At 40.2% G+C, this 22365-nt stretch overlaps 1 protein-coding gene across 4 annotated transcripts in view; it reads left to right on the top strand.

The window, feature by feature from the left end:
- Positions 1-22365, top strand: part of nsmfb (NMDA receptor synaptonuclear signaling and neuronal migration factor b) — a 59967-nt gene that overhangs the window by 19669 nt on the left and 17933 nt on the right. For 2 of the 4 annotated variants that reach the window (XM_042420172.1, XM_042420170.1), the window contains 7 exons: positions 8259-8320; positions 9604-10368; positions 10635-10707; positions 12452-12457; positions 14558-14626; positions 20346-20398; positions 21983-22072. In XM_042420172.1, coding sequence (XP_042276106.1) covers positions 8259-8320; positions 9604-10368; positions 10635-10707; positions 12452-12457; positions 14558-14626; positions 20346-20398; positions 21983-22072 — 1118 coding nt within the window. The remainder of the gene's footprint in view (positions 1-8258; positions 8321-9603; positions 10369-10634; positions 10708-12451; positions 12458-14557; positions 14627-20345; positions 20399-21982; positions 22073-22365) is intronic. The other 2 variants (XM_042420171.1, XM_042420173.1) reach the window with 2 other exon arrangements.

Genomic DNA, 22365 nt, shown 5'->3' with positions numbered 1-22365 from the left:
CTGACAGAATTGTCTCAGGTCATCACTTGCTGAAATTAAAGCCGAACTAATCAATACGGTTATATCAAGAAGGCGTCAAATGACCAGTTATGCATAATAGGGTTTACAGAAGTGAAATTGATTATTCATGTGCTGTACGCTGGATTTGTGAGGCCACTAGTTTTGTGACCTATCACACCATTTGCACAACCCTTGCAATGGCTCTGCCTGAAAACAGGGATAGATCACTGAAAGACCTGATTATCTATCTTTCACCCTTTCATTTGAACGTTTTCTGGCCTTAAAATGTCAAATTAAAAGGGGAAATAAGAACCTGATGGGTGGCTGTGTAGCTCCTCAGTTAGACGTGTTGCTCTGCCTTCGGATTAGCAAATGAACATCCCCATGGTCTTAACGGCATCACACAGTCATTTAATCATCTTAACTTGGCATTGTGTGAGTGAGGATCTTGCCCCACCAAATCCAATACTCTTTCATGTTATGACTCCCTGATGAGGCCACAGCAAGAAGAAGACAGAGATGTTGATCTTCCCTCCTGCATTCCTTCTGTTCTTCCTTCCTTTCCTTCTTTCCTTTCTTCGCCACACGGATGTCCAATCAGTGCACCCAACCCCCAAACAAACTCTGGCTCGATGAATATGGCTGAATATCAAAGTAAGCCAAAACACAGTAAAATGTTTCCTCATCCACTGAAAATCCTCTGCATTCATATTTTGGGATGCCATTTTTGCTGTTGGAAACATAGCTAGTTTGCAATACAAGCAAAGAGGACAATGTGACAGGTATCTAGAGCACGCCCCCTGGCTACCCAGAGGCGGATACTAGAAATCCAAGCTGAAACATCCTGTAGCCCCCAACTGCGTCCCTATACACATCAAATGACGCCCCAGAAACACAGAGAACATCAGCAACAACTACAGGCATTTTTCACACTATATCACTTATTCGGATAGCCAGAGATAAGGTTGAAAATTGGCAAAATGGTCCTTTAAGTCACAAGAGAGTCTTCACTGCAAGACCACAGGGACATCCTGTACAGATCCTGAGTGATGCACAACCATTTTTATACTCGTGTTCCAATGGTCAGAAGTGCACACAAAGATATACACTTGAGGCAACAATGTTTCCATGCACTTACGAAAGCCCATACACACTTACACTCCAACACACACACACACACAAAAGCAAAACCACTCGGATCAGCACAGGACCTTTTCCCCTCTTTGTCATGCTACTAAGGCTCGTCTGTTTGCTCCTCCAGCACTGTGGCTTTCACTACTGTGCCATTAGACGTGAATGTGTCCCTAGGCATCTATACGCTTCACTATACATATGTGCCTCATATATGCAGTCATCCCACTCCTTTACACATAGAGAGGAGGAAGGAGAAGCCTCAAATATGACCAGCTCATAAGACCATAATATCATCCAGTCCAGTGGTTCATCTGTCACCTCTTTGTCCTCCCTCCTCTCCTTATTTAATACTCTTTCTTTACTTATCATGCCTCCCCTCTTCATCCCACTTCCCACTCCCTCCTTACTTTCTATTTTGGTCTTATAAACACATCTCTCTCTTGTCACCATGTTTCTTCTACTCCCCCCTCCCCCTCCTCATGTCACATGGCTGAAAACATGCAGTAGGGAAAAAAAAAAAAACTCCAAAAGCGCAGTGTAAAGCTGCTGGCGCAGCGGCTGCATGGGGCCACAGTAAGACGAAGCACAGCCGGACGGTGCTCAGCGGAGTCCGACTCTGATGTATAATTAATGTGTTAAAACTCTGCAACATAGACGTGTTACATGTTTTCTGTTTCAGAGACCTCTGGAGTAAAAAATAAATGAATACGTTTAAAAAACGGAGGTGACTGCCGTGATAAACATTATCAGATAACTGCTTTTGCCCCGAGGAGCACGTCAAGCCTTCGTTGTGGCTGTGAAGAAACTCCTCGAGAGCCGGAGGGAGAATGAATATGTTTTTGTGTGTATTACTCTGCTCCTACCCTTGTGAGGACTGAATGTCATCACATACTAGATACTGTAGATGGGAAATTCTTATTAACATATCAAACTACATTTCAATTAGGTGCTCCAGTTCCAGGCCCTGGTATAGACCTTTTTTACAGAAGACATTTTGACCCCTCAGTACAGGAAAAGGAGGTGCTATTAATAACATTAATGATCGCTGAATCCAATTTTTTTTTTTTTTCAAATTCATGACTCTGGCATAGTGCATGAAGGTTCACCAGTATAGCTTCCTTGGACACTTACATGGGACCGAGCCATTGCTAATGTTATTAGTTCCACCTGTGCTTTTACTGCTACGACAATTGAAAATGTCTGCTATGAAAAAGGGTTATTGTGCTTGCCGGCTCACTGGCACGACTTACCGGGACACTAAAATAGAGTGGAGAAATGATCGACTGTAAAAACTTGTACCTGTGCTATTTATGCTATAACAAGTCAAAATGTGTGGGCTGTGAAAAAGACCTACAGCGATCCTTAAATCTCCAATTTTCCATCCAGTTCACAGCTGAAGCCGAATAACCAGATTGTGAACAGTTCAATTTGGGGAAATCTGGGGATTTGAGTGCTTTGAGTGAGATAATAAAGGGCAAGTTTAAGGTCCTCATGTGTATAGTAATACAAGTGTTCAACTGTTTAAAACCTGCATTCATTAATTGATTGTAACAAGCTGCAAAGACAAAATGATGCCTGAACAAAGTGGGTATGGCATCATATTAGCAATATGCTTTTTTAACACATCCAACAGACATGTAGCAACATTAGCATTCATTTGGATTTGTGTTTCTGTCCACTTTGCGAATGTAAGACTGATATTCGGTTTCCTTTTAGCTGTTTTGACTTCGTCCATCTGCTGTTGGGTGACTAGGAAACTACGTTTTTTGATCTTATTTGTGAACGGAAACGGTATAGTTGTAGAGCAGAGTATAAAAATATTGATTAGAGCAGCTTTAAAGTGAGTTTAGGATCTAAGAACTGTTTTAGGGCGCTGTTTTTAAAATTTATATTCAATGTCTTCATATTTAATCATTTCATGCATACAGTGTTTCTAGGACTTTATGTATGTAAGGGAGGAAAAAAGTGCTCTCACACATGCAGCCTTTACTGTTGGTTTAACAGGATGATGTTATTAAGGAGTCAAATGTTAAGAAGGAGCTGTTGATGATGTTGATCTATTATAGGGATGGGTATCGTTAGGATTTTATTGATACTGATATTAATACTGATACTGATACTTATTGATACTCTTATTGATATTACTCTCCATGATTTGGTGCAAAAAATAAAGACATGACATGAAAAGATTCAACAGTTATTTATGTATGAATATAATAGTTAAATTAGAAGATATGGAGAGAGAAAATACAGTCTTATTATCATAACAATTAAGGCTGTAGTCAACCAAAGATGGGTGAAGAAATGCGACGTTCACATAAGTTAGCCCTCCAAGCTAAAAAATAATGGACGTAGCCACTGCGACATCGCCCACTGGTTTGTGGACTCCTGTTTTGACTTTTTGACCATCACCATCTTGGATTCTTGGAGACAGAAGTGATGAGAAGTGACCATATCTGGACGACAGGGTGGAGGTGACCCTAAAGCTAGCTGCTAGTTTGGTTAGCACGGTGCATTTACAGTCTATTGTTAACTGTGATAATGCTAATGCTAATTTTTGTTAGCGAAAAGCAGGCTTAAAACCATCAAAACAAATTGTACTTACCAGAAAAACTGAACATCTGACTCCTTAGAGGGTCTTTTAGTACAACCAAACACTGAACAAGACTCTTTTAGGCGACCACAATATTAAAATTAACTGAAAACACACTGAAATAGAGATGGCTAAGGTAAATTAATCTGGAGTCATGCCATGGGTTTGTCACTGTGATAGCGACTTGTCAGTCACAACGTAACCATGCCCTAAAGCATGCCCTGCTTTATCATCACATTTAAATTAAATGGGATCATAATTTACAAAATGAACATCATGCTGTATTGAAAAAGACTTTAAGCTAGCGATTGAGACCATAAACTCATTAGGAAACTGTTTACTGAGGTAATAAATCAAGTGAGAAGTAGCGTCATTTTCTCATAGACTTCCATACAATCGGACTTCTTTTTGCAGCCAGTGGAGTCGCCCCCTGCTGGTCATTAGAGAGAACGCAGGTGTAAGGCACTTCTGCATTGGTTTCACTTTTCAGACCCAGAACTATCCGGTGGGCTATGTCATTAAACAAAAGCCAGAGACTATATCATATTAAGTTAGCGTAAATTCACCACTTCTAAGCAGAAGGCAGAAGATGAAATTATCTCGGAGCATGACGGGCAAGGCCTCTCTTCCTCTGGGAAGCTCTATTGCTCCAGCCTTCGTCTCAGACTCACCCTGGTCGGCGGCTCAGCCTGCCGCTGGCTGTGCAGCGTTATGGCGGGTGGCAACCAACGTTAAGGTGCTTTACTGCCACCTACGCCAGATATGTTAGAGTGAATTAACGTTGCATACATACCAATAGCAGCACAGCTTGTCCAGGAGCTTATCAGTATTTCGGTACTGCCCAGTCAGGGACCGGTACCAATTCAGTACCGGTTCTCGATACCCATCCCCAATCTATTTTGAGCTTAAGATGCAGTAACAGTGTTAAAGTTTCCTTGTCAGAATGCTGTGTTTCTTTTGATAAATAATCAACAACACCACAAAATAAAAGGGTTTGTTGGTATGCGGACACAGAATATGACATCTTATAGCCCACCAGGCCATGGGAAAATCCCGGCATATAATGCATTATGTTATTTTGTACATTTTTGACATATTATTACTGCATATCAACACTGGAAAATATCCTTTTTCATAGTTTGGTAATGGTTTCAACAACTCAGCCCTACTTTACATAGTATAACATGAGAATGAAGTGGATTATTTTGGCAGCAGCACAGTGAAATTGCATTCTAGACAAGATTTTTTCCATAAATTCTGCCTATACGAGTCCAGTCCGTGTTTGCTTTCGACACTGCAGCGCTTTGTCCTCTGCAAACCGCTGCATGTCTTTACACTGCTTTACTCTCAGCATAGCATATGGGATTTTTCATAGGAAGGAGTGCACAAAGTCAAGCAGATAGATCAGAGATGATTGCATTTTCTTCCTCGTGTCCTCCCTCCTCCTCCTCCTCTCCCATCATCCGGACTGGGAGGGGAATTTTCACGGGTGGCACTGCTACTGCACGTGCTGCCTCATATTTAATTACTTAGAGTGTCGTAGCAGGAAGGCATATAGGCTACAGCAACAACACAGCAATTCCATTTCAACGCAGCCCCCCTGAGATTCAGCCGTGTGTGCATGTAGCAAGCGTATTGTGCATGTATGTACGTGTGTGTGTGTGTGTGTGTGTGTGTAGCCTATTTATTTTTCTGCATGCTGCTCCACATGCAGTCTCTGAGTGAGGATGTGGGAGTCTGTCTGTGTGTCTGTGCGTGCAGATGGCAGGAATGCCAGGTCGGAGTGAGTGGGAAGAGAGTGATTACAGGCTTTACTGTTTCTCTATGTGTCTGTGTGTATGTGTGTGTGTGTGTGTGTGTGTGTGTGTGTGGCCTATATCTTTTAGATGACGTGTATTTTAAGTATGTGGGTGTTTCAACAGGAGGAATGTGTATCTGAGTATAAAACAAACTATTTCACACTGTAGTACAGCTGCTGATTTTTCTTACTGTATCTTGTGCCAGTTGCTGAACAATGAAGAGTCTGTTTCAGCTACTTGTAGCAGAATATTATTATTCAAGAATAAATTAAAGTCAAACTGAAATTAGAAATATAAACTACAGTAGAGTGATACTGCAGCTATTTTTCAAAAGAGGATAAAACCATTGTAGCTGTTGGAGCATGTCATAGCCCTGTATTGACAACAAAAAGGATGTGCTCCAGCTATGTTAGTTTATCTTTTAGCTTTATGTCTACACCGGAAGTGGAAATGTAACATGTTGTTTTGGTTGACATCGGCTGCTTGAAACCACCTTGTGGCTACAGTTTTACTAAATGACATTGAGTGTAAAAAGTCACCATAGCTGGAAGATCATGAGAGACTTTTTTCTACAGCAGTTTGACAAACACTGATAATATGCGGCTGCACTGATTAGATCATTCTCACTCCATGCTGGGATCATCTCCTCATTTTACTGTGGTCTTGGTCTAATGGTCTTAGGGAATTGTCAGAATGTGTTGGTATTTGTGTTTTTATTATGTGTATATAACAATATGATATCATAGAGAGGCCATTCCAAATATGTGCTAATACAACATAGAGTCACATGAATCACAGTCAAAATTATACTATTAATACAATATATATTATATTACATAGTTAGGTGAAAATTTGCATTTTAATTCCTATTTTTAAGCTAAGAATACAAATAATGCTAATAATAACCTGCATCATCATACTGATGAGTTAAAGGATAAGGCTGGCAATTTTCCATATTTTTCTTATTGTCAACAAATCTCATATTTGGCCAAACCAACAATGAATTGATCCATTAACAAGTATTTTGTATGTGTCCAAAGTCTGATATATCACATTCCTCTGTGCCATAGACTTCTGTTGTCGTGTTCAGTCTTCAGAAAGTAGATCCGTGTAAGGCAGACATGTTTACGGTGCTTTGCTAGCTTGTTGTGCTACATATCACAACTTCTTGACATTGCCCCACATGGTTAATTTCTCAAAAACGTTAAGTTAATGAAAAAAAAAAAGAAATAAAGGGGCAGGCTGCATAAGGTCATTAGACGACAAATGTAACAAGACAGTTTTTTCTCACCCCCTTTTCCAGCAAGCACACATAGCGTTGGTTATGTACCATTAGGCATATCATATGTCCGTCTCTTTAGAACATTCTTGTTAAGTTTGTATTTCCTCAGGGAAGCTAGCCAAGATCAGATGTAGTAGTCCTGTAACCTCAGTACTCCCTAAGTTACTCTGCTATTCAAATTATGACACAGTTCTTTTCTATGATGTGCAGAGTCACAAAGGCCAATTCATGCTTTCCACGTTCCACGTACCGACCGTCACTGTCGTCTGATCCAAGAATTCACACCTCATGGAGAACAATCCTATTACAGGATGTTATCACTGCAGAAATAAATTTTTTTTTTTTTGTTAATCACAAGCACAAAAATCAAAACAAACACCAACAGTATATACTGATTTGATTTCACTTTGCATGGGATATGTTATATAACCATAGTCTTGAATACCCCAACCTGTGTGTACAATAGGTCCTAGAGATATGACTATATATGCGTGTGATACAGTGTAAAGGTTACAATAGTGCTGATAGGCCCATTATGTGCTGAAGCAGATGTTTTTTAAATAGAGTGAGGTCTGAAGGCCTTGCAGCTTCAGAAGCACAGAGCTTGAATGATTGTTAATGAGCTAATCACAGTTATTCATGCCTGTTCCCCCTTTCAGAGTTTGTACGTTCACCTGCTGTTGCCTTTATTATGCAATACTCATGGATGGCTTTAGCATTGTACGGTTACAAATGTCATGTTTGCAGTGCAGAGGACAGCGCGTGGCATTTTGTTTCTACCAATGCAATGCAATGCATAAAGCACTCATTGTTTTGTATGAAGCTTTGGATATAAAATCCATTAAATATCTTGTGTTTTAATTCAGAAAGCATCACTTTTGTTTCAGAAATGTGTTGATACCTGTCTAAAGAGAATTACATGTAAGAGAGGACATTGTGTTTTAGTGACAGTCTGCAGCATAGATATTCTGCATACTGTGCCAGTTCACTGTTCCTACCAATATGCGTGCTTTCATAACATGTGTATGTGCCTACATTTATTTCCTGGATTTCTGGCTGGCACATGCAATGTCACAGTCCCCTATGGGGCCTATCAACCATGCAGGGGAGACAAGCTGTAGCTTCCAAGCTGTTTCCCAGTCCTCCAGTCACTGTAAAAGAACAGGCTGTTATCCTTGTGAGAGACGGCTGTTACAGGGTATGGATTCGGGACACTAGCAATAAAATAGCCTCTTACAGACTTCTGTGGCAGTGTAATCTACTTGACTGGTAGCATGCCACGGACAGTCTTCACATGAAGAGGCCTCAAAGATAAAAAGCTCAGACAGACTGTTTATATTGAAAGAATCCCATGAAAAACCTTGACTCTGAGTCACTTCTGTGTTTATTTGACAATAGCAGTTGTGCAGTTGTCTCAGGGTTAACTGTTGTACTTGTTGTATCTCCACAGAGCAGCCAGAGCATTCGGAGAATACCTGTCCAATACCAATCCAGAAAACCGTAACGGAGCAGGTAGGTGACACATGCACACTCTGGAAATAAAATGATTGTCTACTGACTAGCAATGAACATTAGCAAGGAACACCAAAACCAGGAGTCTAACATAGTATCTAAAAAACAGGCTAACCTCACATCTAGAAGAATGGAAATGGAAATCTTTATAGTGCTGACCTTTGAGGGAACGAAAAAAAGAAAATTGTAATACATTCGCATGCATTAGCTGTCACTTTTATATAATTATGTAGGAATATAAACGGCTCCACATAAGAAGTTTACAGTTTACAGACAGTTCTGAGACAGAAGATGTGTATCTTGAATAAACTGTCTAAACTTTTGTTTCTTTAGTGACTAATCTAGCTAGCTAACCGACATTTAGCATCCACTTAGCTTGGAGAACTGTTGTGACTGACTAGCGCTAGCATGTTCTCAGCTGTTAGCTCACCAAACAGCCCTGTGAGTAGTCACTGTGTTATCATTCTAACACCACTTATCTTACGAGAATGTGAGGACAAACATGGCTGTGACCAGGTTTTACCCATAAAAAAACATCCAAACCCCCCCCCCCCCCCCCCCCCCCCCGCAATGAACCAAAATAAAATGTCACAGAAATATTTCTAAAAGTAGAAAGTTTTGGAAAATACAAAATCTGAAATGATCTTTGTCAGGTGAATTGAACAGAGGACACATTAAGTTCAGAACTAAATTTGATCATTCAGAATGATACCTGTAATATATATATTATATACAGTATGTGTCCTGTCCTGTACTTGTTTATCCACAGCACAGATAGCATGAAAAAACCCACCGATTCCCATGAGCTAACACTTATTTACAAGCCTGCAGCATCGCAGCTGCTTAGCCTATTCAGTGAGAAGGAACATCCATCCTCCGTGACCCCGCAGGACGACAGAGCTTTTGTTTCTGCCAAAGCCCTGTATGTACCGTACCAGCTTATCCATTTCCAAATCTTTCATCATTCCTCTCCTTGCTCTTTTTTATCACTCGGCCACCTCTCTGCTTTTCCTTCTCATCCTCCCGAAAGCTCGTTGGCTTGCAAATGTTTACCATTCTGCTGCCAAAGCTACAAATCCTAAAGAGCAACAAACAACAAACAATCCTCTTTTGCTCCTGTCTCTCTGTTCATTTGTTCATGTACATTTTACATTTTAGGCATTTATCTGGTACCCATTTACAAAAGGTGTATAAATGACAAACAACATGATTTATCTGTCACTTTCTTTGTTTTCTTGCTATTCTTCTCCATCTTCTCTCCTTTTCTCTCTCTCTATCACCAGATCATCTATTGTCTGACACCTTCCCCGGCCAGGACTGTGACTCTCCAGACGTCAGCCGCTTGCATAACAACAACCTGCCACCACAGAGCCGCTGTTTGCCCATAGCTAAGCCCAACCATTCCACCCAGTCCAACCCCAGTGCTAACCTACAATCCCAACCTCAGGCTAACACCCTCCAGACTCAAGCACCTTTAGGCCCCTCCAAACGTCGACTCTCTGTGGAGCGCAGTCTCTCCACAGAGAACCCACCGGGTGCCAGAGGCCCAGAGGGGGGTGCGGCAGTGAAGCCGGCGAGAGTGTACACGATCACCCAGGAGGGAGGGATGACCCTCGGGGGGCGCAGTAGTGAGGAGAGCCTGGAGCTGGAGGTGCTTAAAGGCTCCAGGGAGCAGCCTCTGTCCCAGGGTCCGGACCACAACCCATCATGCACCAGCCAACCGTCTGCTGCAGCCGCTCGTGGTAGCAGCCATCACCGTAGCAGCCATCACCGCAGCAACCATCACCATGCCCACCAGCATCACGGAGGCTCGCTGTCATCATCGCAGCCACTGCAGAGCTCAGGGAGCGCCAACAACATCCGGGACTGGGGGATGAGGAGAGGGGGGTCGCGGGACGACTGCACCCCGGACTGCGTGGCCTGCATTCGTGCTCCGTGTCAAAGCCAGCGCTCCCTGGACCTGGATACCTCACCGCGGGATGGGGGGAAGCACCGCAAGAAACTGGAGAGGATGTACAGCGAGGACAGAGCGTCTACTGATGACAGGGGTATAGAATGATTGATGGGAAGATGGGTGGGGACTTAAATTGATATGGAAGATGGAAAGGAATTATAGATATGTACATCTATCATGTCAGCAGCTATGTGGTTTTGTGTGCTCCACTACATCTTAAACATACTGTATGTGGAGTATTTCACTTCACACTCTTTTGTCAACATGCATTCACGAGCCTCCTCCGCTAATTGTAAGGCCCGTGTGTGAATGTTCCGCTCGCTGATACCACGCCTGTCTTTTCTTTCCTTGTGTTTGCAGAGGACAATCCTAATAGCTGGTTCCCCAAAGAGAATATGTTCAGCTTTCAGACAGCCACCACCACCATGCAGGCGTGAGTATGGCATGGAAATCCGCCTTCACTCCCACTCTGTCATCTCTGTCTTACTGAACCACCACCGTGTTTTGGCAGGATACAGCCCAGCCTTTTCCTTCCAAGACTTCCAGCTCAAAATGTAGCGTTCTACTACGAAATCTTAATGAGCATTCACACATTTCTCACTTGTTGGTCTAACTAAAATATGAAGCCAGTACGAGCTTGTTCCAAATAAAGTAAGGCCAGTCGTAGTTATCCACTTTTGTTATTCAACCTTTAGCTTCCTCCCTGACTGTATGGAAGTCAGGGGATGCCAATATTGAAATCAAATGGTTTAATCGAGTTGAAATTTGATTTTATATTCATAATTTTGTGTTTGAAAATGCATTATTTCTGAGAAATTGCAACTCGATCATAACACTGCCTCAATGATAATGAAATTTAATGTTACTGGACTTTATTTCTGTTCTTAGTTTCAGTTTTCTGTTTTATTCTCAAAGCTAGTTGCACATCAGTTTCTCACATTTCTTTTTATTATGGCAGTGTTATGCTTTGGAGTACACTAATCTGTTGTTGACCACATTGTATTGCATATTTTTAATTAAATATGAAGTTTATTATTATTATTATTGTTATTTAAATGAAAATTGGATTATGAAATTTAAGTTTGGTCACAAATGTTGTGCACACAAAAAAAAGGTTTATTAGTGTAATTTGATTTTTTTTATATTGGCAGCTGCAGACTTCTATTCTGATCACCTTATTCAAATTAAAAATATGTAGCAGAAGTATTGACACTAAAATGTTTTCCATGCATGTCCTTCACCAGAATCCTGCCTTATTCCAACAGGATATGGAAACAACCAACACCCATTGGCTAAAGAGTTATTGTACACATGAGACAGGACAAAAAGATGATAACAAACTTCCAGAAAATGTCTGAGAAGTTAGAATAATTCTTTAACTATCTGCCAAACCACTTTATATATATATACTTCTTCATTTCGCTTTTCTATTCATATTTTTGAGAAATTTTGACATTGAAATGAGATAAAGATAGAAATGAAACATCATCTTCAGTCAAACATCTTGGAATAAAGCAGGATTGGAAAGTACAGAATGTGTGCTGGTCTAGACAGTTCACATGCACACACACACACACACACACATACACACACACACACACACAGACACACACAGGCCCCCCTCCGCTCATCTTGACTGCTTAATTATCACCCGTCACCCAGATCCTATAATTATGACCCTTAAAACAGACAAAGCTCACCCGTCGTGATCTTTCCCCTTGTCTCTCCCACGTTCCCTCTTCTCTCTCTCCATATGTCAGTGTCTCTCCTCCCTTTTCCCATCTGTTTCCATCTGCTCATGTCCCTATTAGGGTCAGACTGATATATGGGTCCGACAAAGGCCTTTGATTTAAATGATGTGTGTATGTGTATGTCCTAATTAGACTTTGACTTACTGTGCAAAGATTCTGTCATTTCTCACTGATATTTTAAGTTGGTTGGCAGAAATATTCCACTTTCCATTCCATGTTTTTTGAATTTATGTCCTAACCTGAAAGTGAGAACTGCAACATGAAGCAGTCTCTGGTGTGTGTGTGTGTGTGTGTGTGTGTGTGTGTGTGTGTGTGTGTGTGTGTGTGTGGAGTATTTGGCTATCCTTGGTTGCTAACTTTTCTTTCATTTTTGTCTTTTATTCTCCCTCTCCTCTTCTGTGGCTGCTTTCCAAACCACGACTGTAGAATATCGTGAGTAACTCTTTCAACCGCCCCCTGCTGTTCTTCCTCGTTGCTCTTCCTTTTTCTTACTCTGTCAGTTAGGTAACATGTCTTCAACCCTTCTCCTCATGTGGCTTTGTGCTACTCTTTCTGCTGTGTCCTTAACCCCCCGTTGACCTCAGTGTCTGCTGGACTGAGTATTTGTGCAGGGAAGGTACCGTACAGCAGGGATGAAATGAATGCAGTCATCATGAAAAGCATGTTGGTCAGAGCAGTCAGACATTTTCATTGTGGTGAAATCTGCACACTTATTTTTTTGTTAGCATGTAGCTTGATCTGCATTTAAAGCAACAACAGTAGCATCATTAGGTAAGAGTCATTAGTCAGATATCAAAACTTTCACATTGTGAGAAAATATTTAATAGCAGTTTGTAATTATAACCATAACTGGAGTAGCAGTATTAATAAATATAGCACCAGTTTTGAATGTCTTGTAATGTAACATACCACTAATATAATATCTCAATATTATATTTATTTTTTATTTAGAAAACTGGCTCATTTTAATGGTTTGAAAAGGAAATAGAAGTGTGGGAGGAGCTCAACATCAACATTATCTTATCTGATTCCTTTCATGTTTTGGACAACTTATCATCTTAAATACAATGTAGACCACCACATAGGCCTGGAGTTTAATTTACAGAAAATACTGTAATTGTAATTTACATTTTAATTGGTCAGAAAAATCACTATTATATCCAAATTGTTCAGCCCAAACTGTTGTTAAGTTGTTACATCAACCTACTGTCGTCAGAATCTCTACTTTTGTTGAATTTCACAGTTGAACTTGAAGTAATAACATGGTTTTATATATAAAACAATGCAGCATGAAGTATTATATATTAACATCACTAAAGAGTTTCCATCTGAAATCTAAGACATACTGCATAATTAGCATGAACAATCAGGGTTATTACCAGACGGTTTGCCAGCCTACTGTAATGTAATATTTCTCCTCTAAACATTTTGAATTTGGTGGGAATCTGCTGGATTGCTTAATGGCACAAAAGAGGAAAAGGGCCTTCATAGTTTCTGGTGATGGCAGATGGTGGAAGGAGTGACGGGCTGAAGGAAGAGTCACTTCCAACATGTTCATCTTTTTTCAGGGAGAGGGAAAAGAAAGTGACGGAGTTCACGAGGGAGAAAATGTAGTAATAGTGAAGCACAGGAAGGGCTATGAAGGCTCCTGGATAATAAGCACTGTACAGACTCCAGTGACTTCTGCCCATTGTTTGCAGAGCTCATCAGCCGTCTGTCAGTCAAAACCAGACTGCAGGACATGATTTGATTTCTGACATACACTGTCACAGATGATTCTCATTATGTCTGACATCCTGTCAGAGCCATTACTGTCCCCTCTGGGAAAGGCACACCCACACTGACCACATTACACACTGCTAGAATGACAAATAATACACATCAAGACAGGTACACACATTTAAATTAAATCATATTAAAGACTCATACAGTAGATGACAGTCAATCATTAATACGAGGAATTGGTTGAAGTCAGATTGGATAGGCAGGATGGGCAGTTTCTCTTCTTGTAGACCCCTATCTTGCATTGTGGTCCAAGTGTGTGTGTGTGTGTGTGTGTACTTTGTAAGAATGTGCACAACGTCTTCTGCCTCTGGTGGATAAAACGTCCCTGTGCTGCTAACTCTAACCACTCCGCAACTCTAACCAAACCCTTCACTAACTTTTATGGATCTAAAACCCCTCACCTTCAACCCCTTTTTTTTGTTGCCCCACCCCGCCCTGACTAGAACTTTATATTTATGCCCGAACCCAACTAAACCCAAAGGGCTTAAGTCTGGTCAATTTCTATAAACTCTGTGGCATTTCAGGCAGGCCTAGTTCACAAAAACTCTCGCTCAAAGCCAAAACTATGAGACTATTAGTACAGTATAGACGATTTCTGAGTTAAATCAGATAAGTTCTGCAAAGGTTATCCACCCCTTGGGTCAGTTTGGGTTCAGACAGAAATTCTTTGGTGTTAGGTCAGGCGTAGCTAAAACGTAAAATTTTTATTTCCCCACAAAACCACTTAACACTTTGACGTCCTGGCAGGGCTTTCCGAGGCATTGCTGAGAGAAAGAGGAGGAAAAGAGAGCAGGAGGCAGCTACCATGATGGAGAGGTACCATGTCCTGGCTGTCCTGTCCTGTCCTGTGTGGTGCTAGACCGTAAACCCTGTTATAGTTCCCCTGTGACACTGCAAAGAAATACCCTCATCATCAGTCTCATATCAGATCTGATTTTCAACCTTATCTCTATGTATACTGTACATTTCTGGTACAGATGTTTCACACAAAAAGTTTTCCAGTGGCTTATAAACCCTCCTGTTGCTGGTAGGCTTTTAATTTGACACAGACACAGAAAATAGTGAGTTTCAGAGGCTGTAATTTAACATCACTCAAAATCTGCAAACAGGTACAAGTGATCGGAGTTAATTATGAACGCAGACAGTATTTCTGTTAAAAAGAGACAGCAGCAGAGTGCCGACTCTATAATGAACATTATGTTTACCACGTGTGCTGCAGAACAGAATAATGACTTTTAGTTGAGTAAGTTACAGTATATTGTAACAGTCCTATACTGTATGTACACTGTTATACTGAACCATGGGTATGGAAAATACTCTCTTCTGACTGGCAGGTGGACATGTGTCTTTCTGACTGTTCTTACATTATCATATGTAGAATTTTGCGGTGGTGAATCGAGCCTGTGAGACACAGTGAAAGGTTGTGAAATGGTGAACGTAGGCGAGTCAGTACAGTACATGGAGATAAGGTTGTGAACATTCGTGATTCCAAGTAAAAGTTTTCCAGCCCGTTTTACAAAGTTCTGGATGCTGTGACTCACCTCACATGGGGATAGCAAAACATAAAAAATAACACTACTGCTGCTAATAATAGTCACCATCATCATTATAATCATAATAATCCTTTATCATATCTAGGGAGCTGACTGTTGCTAATGAATTAAAACAACATCAATGCTATTGAGTTAGCTACTTTGACCAAATACTTGTAATAAGTAATAAGTCTGCTTACTTGCTTTGTTTCAAAAGTCTTTATCATTGGATGGATCGCTCAGTTACAAAGTCACATGATGACAGCTGAGCAAACTCTATCCACTGATGAAGACAGTGAGATGTTTTTGAAATCTCAAGTGGCCCTTGAGTTAAAGTTATTTGACAAAATAATTGTCAGAATCATTTGAGAATGATCTTTTTTACATTCTGTCACTAACTTCTAGTTAAGTTGTACTTTTAGCTACAAGAGACAAGATGAACAACATAAACATTTCAAAGACTACAAATAATATTGAGCATATAAACAAACCGCTAAAATGTTTAATCGAGCTTGTTATCATTCGTCTTGATCATGTAGTGACACATTCAACAATATTCTTAATTTAATTATCATCACAAGTAAGTGAAATGATGTCATGCGACAATAAAAGCATGATTTCCTTTCTTCATGCAAACCCTGCAGACTTCTTGATCCACTGCTACATCATATTGGTGAACATTTATCGTGCTTTCACACAGTAAATAAAATATTTCTTGCACTCTTGTCCTCAGCTGCTGTTAAAGGGCCATCACAAATCTCTTAATGGTATCCTGTGGTGTGTGTGTGTGTGTGTGTGTGTGTGTGTGTGTGTGTGTGTGTGTGTGTGAGGTTCTGCGTGGCAGGTTTAATCAGTGTTTCTCACTGAACACTGAAGTGTAAAAGTGAAGTCTATCAATACAAGGCCGTAGCTCACTGCTCTGTGGCTGGCACTCGCACAGTGAACGAATTGATCAATATTTGGCAATAGACCTCACATCCACTGAGGTTGAAACATGCCATTCGTTGTTTGAGCCTGTGTGCTTGAGTATGTGTGTATGTGTGTCTTTACAAGTTCTTCAGGACCGTGTACATACACACAGACTCTCAGAATACGATGCTTTTAATAGAAAGGTACATCTCAGTTAGTTTCACAAATCTAATTATGCATGTTTGAATAAGCAAGACTTTTGCGTTTTGGAAAGGTCACAGCCAGATTGAGAGGGTTGGGTGAGATAGCTGCACACACACACACATATTCATGCACACACACTGACATGAATTGCACTCTTGGCGTGTGGGTGTGAGTGATTTTAAAAGCTGTTGTCACTCAGTAAAAAAAATACAACGCTGGCTGACAGATGGATCCCCCTCTCGTCTGAGTCATCCCTCTATTTTAGGCTCTGCCTTCACTACTCCTGCATCAACACTCATATTGTTCTTTGGAATGCCTTGAAACTGCAACCTGGATACAAAACAGCTTTGGATAAAAAAGAAAATCACATGGGAGGGTCTGTGCTTTGCGTTTTATGTCGGCACTTTGATGAACCTCCCTGCTGTTTGGTTAGGCTTACACTAATATATCAGGTTGGTGTTGTTTTTAATTAATGAGACCGAGGCTTCCAGTTTAACGGTGCTGTTGGGTGTTATGGAGTGGCACGAACAACAGCGGGGTGAAGCCAGCGATAAGTAACCACGGTGGTGGGTCTTATTAAAAATAATGAACTGTGGGGTTGTGGGCTAGTCATATCTGTTGTCACCAATCTTGTCACAGTTTCACATCAGTAAATTTTAATTTAGTTCACCTTAGAGCGCCATCAGCCTGTAGACACATAACCTGTGTTTAATTGAAATGGACAGAAATCTGAGTGGACACACTGGGTCTAATATAATCATAATAAGGAAAAATTTCTCCTACAACATCAAAATAGCTCTTTAAATGCTTATTTTTATTTGATGGATGACTTAAATGGTTTGGGGATTAGCAAAATAGATATTGACTCATTGTCTGTCCTTCCACTAATCCATTGAAGGAAGGGTTGGGCAATATTGCCAAAACAATAAAATCTCTGTTTTTGAGCAGATAGCCAACAGGCTAACATTAGCGATGTGACTCTCCTCACCAGAGATGATGCTCATCAACAAACCCGAACCGAGGGAGCAGATCTGCATGCAGTGTTTTTTTAGTCTGTTCCTCTTGCAGATGTGAGATTAGCCAGAGTCAACCAGCCACATGGAGCCCCGACATTCATGCAGATATAATGTGACTATTCACATGCAGTTTACAGGACTGCAGTGACTCAGAACCAGTTCATGTAACCAGCTATCACTGACATTAGCTTTTGACTGAAAGTGACCTTTTTGTGCACATTGTAATAACTCAGTTTTCATGATGTCGACATTTTCACATTGTTCAAAAGTACACTAAATTATTTGAATGAATTTGATGTATGGAAGGTGTACTCCAATAATTCAGTAAAGTTGGGGGACTAGCAAGAGAAATTTTAAAAAGAACAGTTAAATTTGAAGCTCTAGAGGCTGAGATGCCCTGAGTTTTAGTCCCATAATGCCTGAATCCTACATTTTCCATAATGCAACTCAACAGTGTCTCTTTGTTGGACCCTCTCTGCCTTTCAAAAATGCTCCCAGTTTCAAACAGGATCCCAGTTTCCATTAGAAATGTGCACGCTTTAAGCCCAAACTGAGATAACCTCCAGTGACATTACTTGGATTATCTTCTCTGACTTTAAGCTTCTTCCAGTGATATAAAAAATTCTGCTCCCATTACAAGTAAACTGATCTTGATATGTAAAATCTGTGGAGTGTCCTTTAATCAACTATTCATTTTACCACCAGTCATTTTGAAATACTCGATCTGAGGCTTTCTGATATAAGATGCTAACCCCATGGCTTCACTTCAAGAGTAACAGAATCAAGCACAAGCGATAAAAATGTAAGTGAGTGCAGGGCATGCTAGCACTACACTGAACCATCACATTCAGACAAGCCTTGATGAATAATAAAAAGCTGTTTTAGGACGAACATTGTTCCATTTGGTACCACTTAAGGCAGTTTCTCCATTCTGTTTCCCCTTATTTCATTTTGTTTCGCTTGTTCTCACTTTGTCCCACTCCTTTTCTCCAGTGGTAAGAATCATGAATCATGAATAATGCATCACCTGATATGAAAAAAAAAAACAAACTCCAGCCATTTGTTTGTGATCAGTAGTAATGTGCAGGAGTAATGCCATGCAGGCATCCAGCTGAGCAGGGAAAGAAAGGGAGGACGAAGAGGGAAGAGAGTCGACTAAAAGACGAGAATTCAGAGATTTGAAATGCTGATTATGGAACAACAGTCGAGCCTTTTAAATGAGTCCAACAGTTCTCTCTTGAGAAAAAGTTACGACATGTCTGAGTAACTTCAAACACTCATCATTTAAAACACAACAATGGCTTTAAAGCACTACAAAGCACTAAATAGGGAGTTTGGCCTGATGTATAATAAAAGGAATGGTACCAAACCTCAGTATCAGACAGATTTTTCAGTCGTCAGTGCATCAAATAGATACACAGCTGTCTACACAAGCCACATAACAGCTCACATTTCATTCACTCCACAAACAAATCTATTTCTTTCTTGTTTATGCAGAATAACTACAGTGATTTTGTTGTGCAGACACAGGCATAGGACTGGAACTGCTGCTGTGCTGACGTGCTGCTTTCACTGCACAGCCTGTGGAGACAGTGGATTACATGTTAGCACACAGTTTATGTAGTAATTATCAGGCGTTGCTTAAAAACTAAAAAGATGAAAAAACAACAATTAGTTGGTGTTGTTAGTTGTGTAAAGTTTTTAAAATTCTAAACTTTTAAGGCCCAGTCACACCAGCGTGTGACACAGCAAAGTTCATCCTCGTGTCCTTGTGAAATAGGGCATGCTAGAAGCTTGGTGAGCTAACGGCTAGCGCTAGCACTAGTCAGTCACCTTCACAGTTACAGTAGATCTCATAGCTAGCTAGTTTGCCAAAAGTTAGTTAACAAGTTCATTAACTTGATCACTAATGAGACAATAAATTCATAAGTGTCTAAAAACCATGCGTTTACCCGACATCAAAGATAGGTGAGGTCACTGTAGCAACGCTTCAGTCAAGTTTTAGCGTTACGCTAGCTCCAGTTTGTGCATTATACTGTATGTATGAACACATTCACAGAGCTAAGCATCTGATTCTCTGAATATACTCTGCAATTTTTGTATCTACACTGAACCTTTTAACACTTACCTCTGTTCTGAAAGTATCTCCAGTATCCTAAAGGACTCTTTTAACCAGCCCAATGAAAAAATATTCTGCCCGCTGCTCAAAAAGTTGCAAGCCTTTTTTAATTTTTTTATCCAGATAGTCATAAATGATCTCCTTGCCGGATAAAATATGGACATATTATTTTATATGTTTAAATTTCCATTATGTTATGTAAAATATGATAGAAAACATCCATATAGACAAATATTGCTGAAAAAAAAAACATTTAAATTTCAGTCACATTATACAAATGGAGCAAGGACATAAGTCACTTCCAGCCACCATCTTTGTGAAGGAAACAGAGTTACAACTTGGGAAAGGGTAAAAATCTTTTATATTGTCCAGCAGATTACATATATCAGCAAGCTATTTGGGGTATTGCTGGGTATTTATTTTTCAGAAAAATTGACGCTCAGTATTTATACATGAGGGGCACAATGAGTTATTCTCTAGCATCATTTATGCTAACGCATTAGCATGTGCACAGGACAGAGCTTCTACTGGAGACTCGGAGGTGATTTTGTTACCAATATTCTTGTCACATGTTTGGTACAAAACTCCCAAAAGGATGAAGAGATCATTCAGAGCCTGAGAGCTCTGGTTAGGATTCAGAATCGTGTTCTGTCTGTGTTTTCTATTCATCTGTGTTTGTTAGTTTGATATGTTCTTTCACTGCTCTGCTCCTCATTCTTGACGTCTCTGTCTCCTTCTCTTTCCTAAAATGGTAGAAATTTCCGCAAACACCTTAGGATGGTCGGCAGCCGCAGGATGAAGGTCCAGAGTAAGTCTTTCAGTGTATCCGTGTGCTAATGTCAGTGCATTTCCATGCGTTCATGCGCTACACTGTGTACCATCATACCCATTGGAATTGAGATTTATCAGAATTTATTTGCTTTATGCATGAAGCATCAGCACTGTGCATGTTTATGGGGATATTGTATTACAGTATGCTTGTGAAACCGCATTCCTTAAAATCATTGTTGATGGTCAGTCTACATTTAAGTGTCTAGACTGATGTGTGTTAGTGTGTCTGTTACTGTGACTGTGTAATTGCATTTGCTTTACAAAAAGAATTGTGTCATTTTTCATCATTGATTCTGTAATGGAAAGTTAAAGGGCAATATGTATCTAACAAGATAAAGTCACTCCCAAATCATGTGCTGTTTCTTCATGAAGATCTGCGCTTCTGTGCATTTGTTTATTTAAAATTTGTGGAGTCACTCTGCTCATTATATTCACAAATCGACTTTAGCTGACAGTCCTATTCAAATGAAGATTTTTGTCTCATTTGGTTAAAGGGTGGGATCATCATATCTCGACAAACAAATGACTGTGTGAGGCAGTTCAGAAGCCAAGACAAAGATTCAGCAAGAAAATGTGCTTATTGTGGTTGGTTCAACTCATCTTGTAGGAAAACTACAAAACACAGTTAGCCTAACAAGTTACAGTCAATGGAAACCCTGTTGACTCTAAGCTGGGAGACAGAGGAATTGGCTAAAAATTGCACCAGTTTTAACTGGGATTGTCACAGTTTTTCTACAAACTAAGATTTATGCCATCAATATAATTTGAAACATAATCATATAATATTTCTACATATTAGTGTGACAAATGAGACAACCATAGACACCAAAATGAACAATAAAGTAGGACTGGGTGATATGAATGGAACTAATACCTCAATGTCAATATAATCTTATCTCCATATCTCAATAATATACTGTGTATTGAGATATCAATCAAAAATGCCAAACGTTTGCTGGTTCCAAATTTGTACTTGTGAAGATTTTCTGCTTTTCTTTGTCTTATGTGATAGTTAATAAAAAAGACTTTTGGTTGGACAAAACAAGCAATTTCAAGACATCCCCTGACACATTTAATTGAATATTTGAGAAAATAATCGTTAGTTGCAGTTCTTATCAGAAGTATGCTCCGCTGCACCTGTAACCACGTCTAACAGTGATGTCATGATGTGCTGGAGTACACGTCTACATCACTGCAGTAAGATGAGAAGTTAAACCACTAGAGGTCAGCCAAAGTCAGATTTGTATCTGGTGTTGAGTTGCTCTTTAAGAACATTTGTTAGTTTGCTTGGAATCACTAATTTGGACAACATAATGTTAAAAAAAAGAAAACACAACATCATAATTTTACCATAGTAAAATTTCAATGACCTACCTCTATGTTATAAAGCACTGAAGCCATTGATAGGGACACTTGAATCACTTTAGTGTCTATGTTCTTCACAAACACATGAGGTAAACTGATCAACAAGACACAACAACCCTTGATTTCTGGGGTTGATTATTCTTCGGACAGTGTGAATGTGTGTGAGTGACTCTCTTCCTCCCCCTAAATCCATCAGCCTTCGCCGATCGCCGTGCCAAGAGTTTCAGCCGTTCATGGAGTGACCCCACCCCTGTCAAGCCTGACTCACTGCATGACTCCAGAGACAGTGAGTCAATGTTCTCTCAATCGCTCACAAACACGCACAAAAACACAGACAGTTACTCTGCAGTACACGCACTGTAAGCATACACACAGATATGTACATTTACACATGCTTACACATACAAAGCACAGCAGCTCATGTTCAAAAAATGCACATGGAAACACAAGCATACTCTTTTGTATGTAGGAGAATATCGACTACATGCTGCGTACATACACATATGAAAGCACACATTACGTATGAGTGCACCTACAGGCACATGAAAGCTACAGACAGACAAAACAAACACATGTGCA

The sequence above is a fragment of the Thunnus maccoyii genome, chromosome 9, assembly GCF_910596095.1.
Source record: "Thunnus maccoyii chromosome 9, fThuMac1.1, whole genome shotgun sequence".
Lineage (NCBI taxonomy): Eukaryota > Metazoa > Chordata > Actinopteri > Scombriformes > Scombridae > Thunnus > Thunnus maccoyii.
This window is presented reverse-complemented; position numbering and strand designations above follow the sequence as displayed.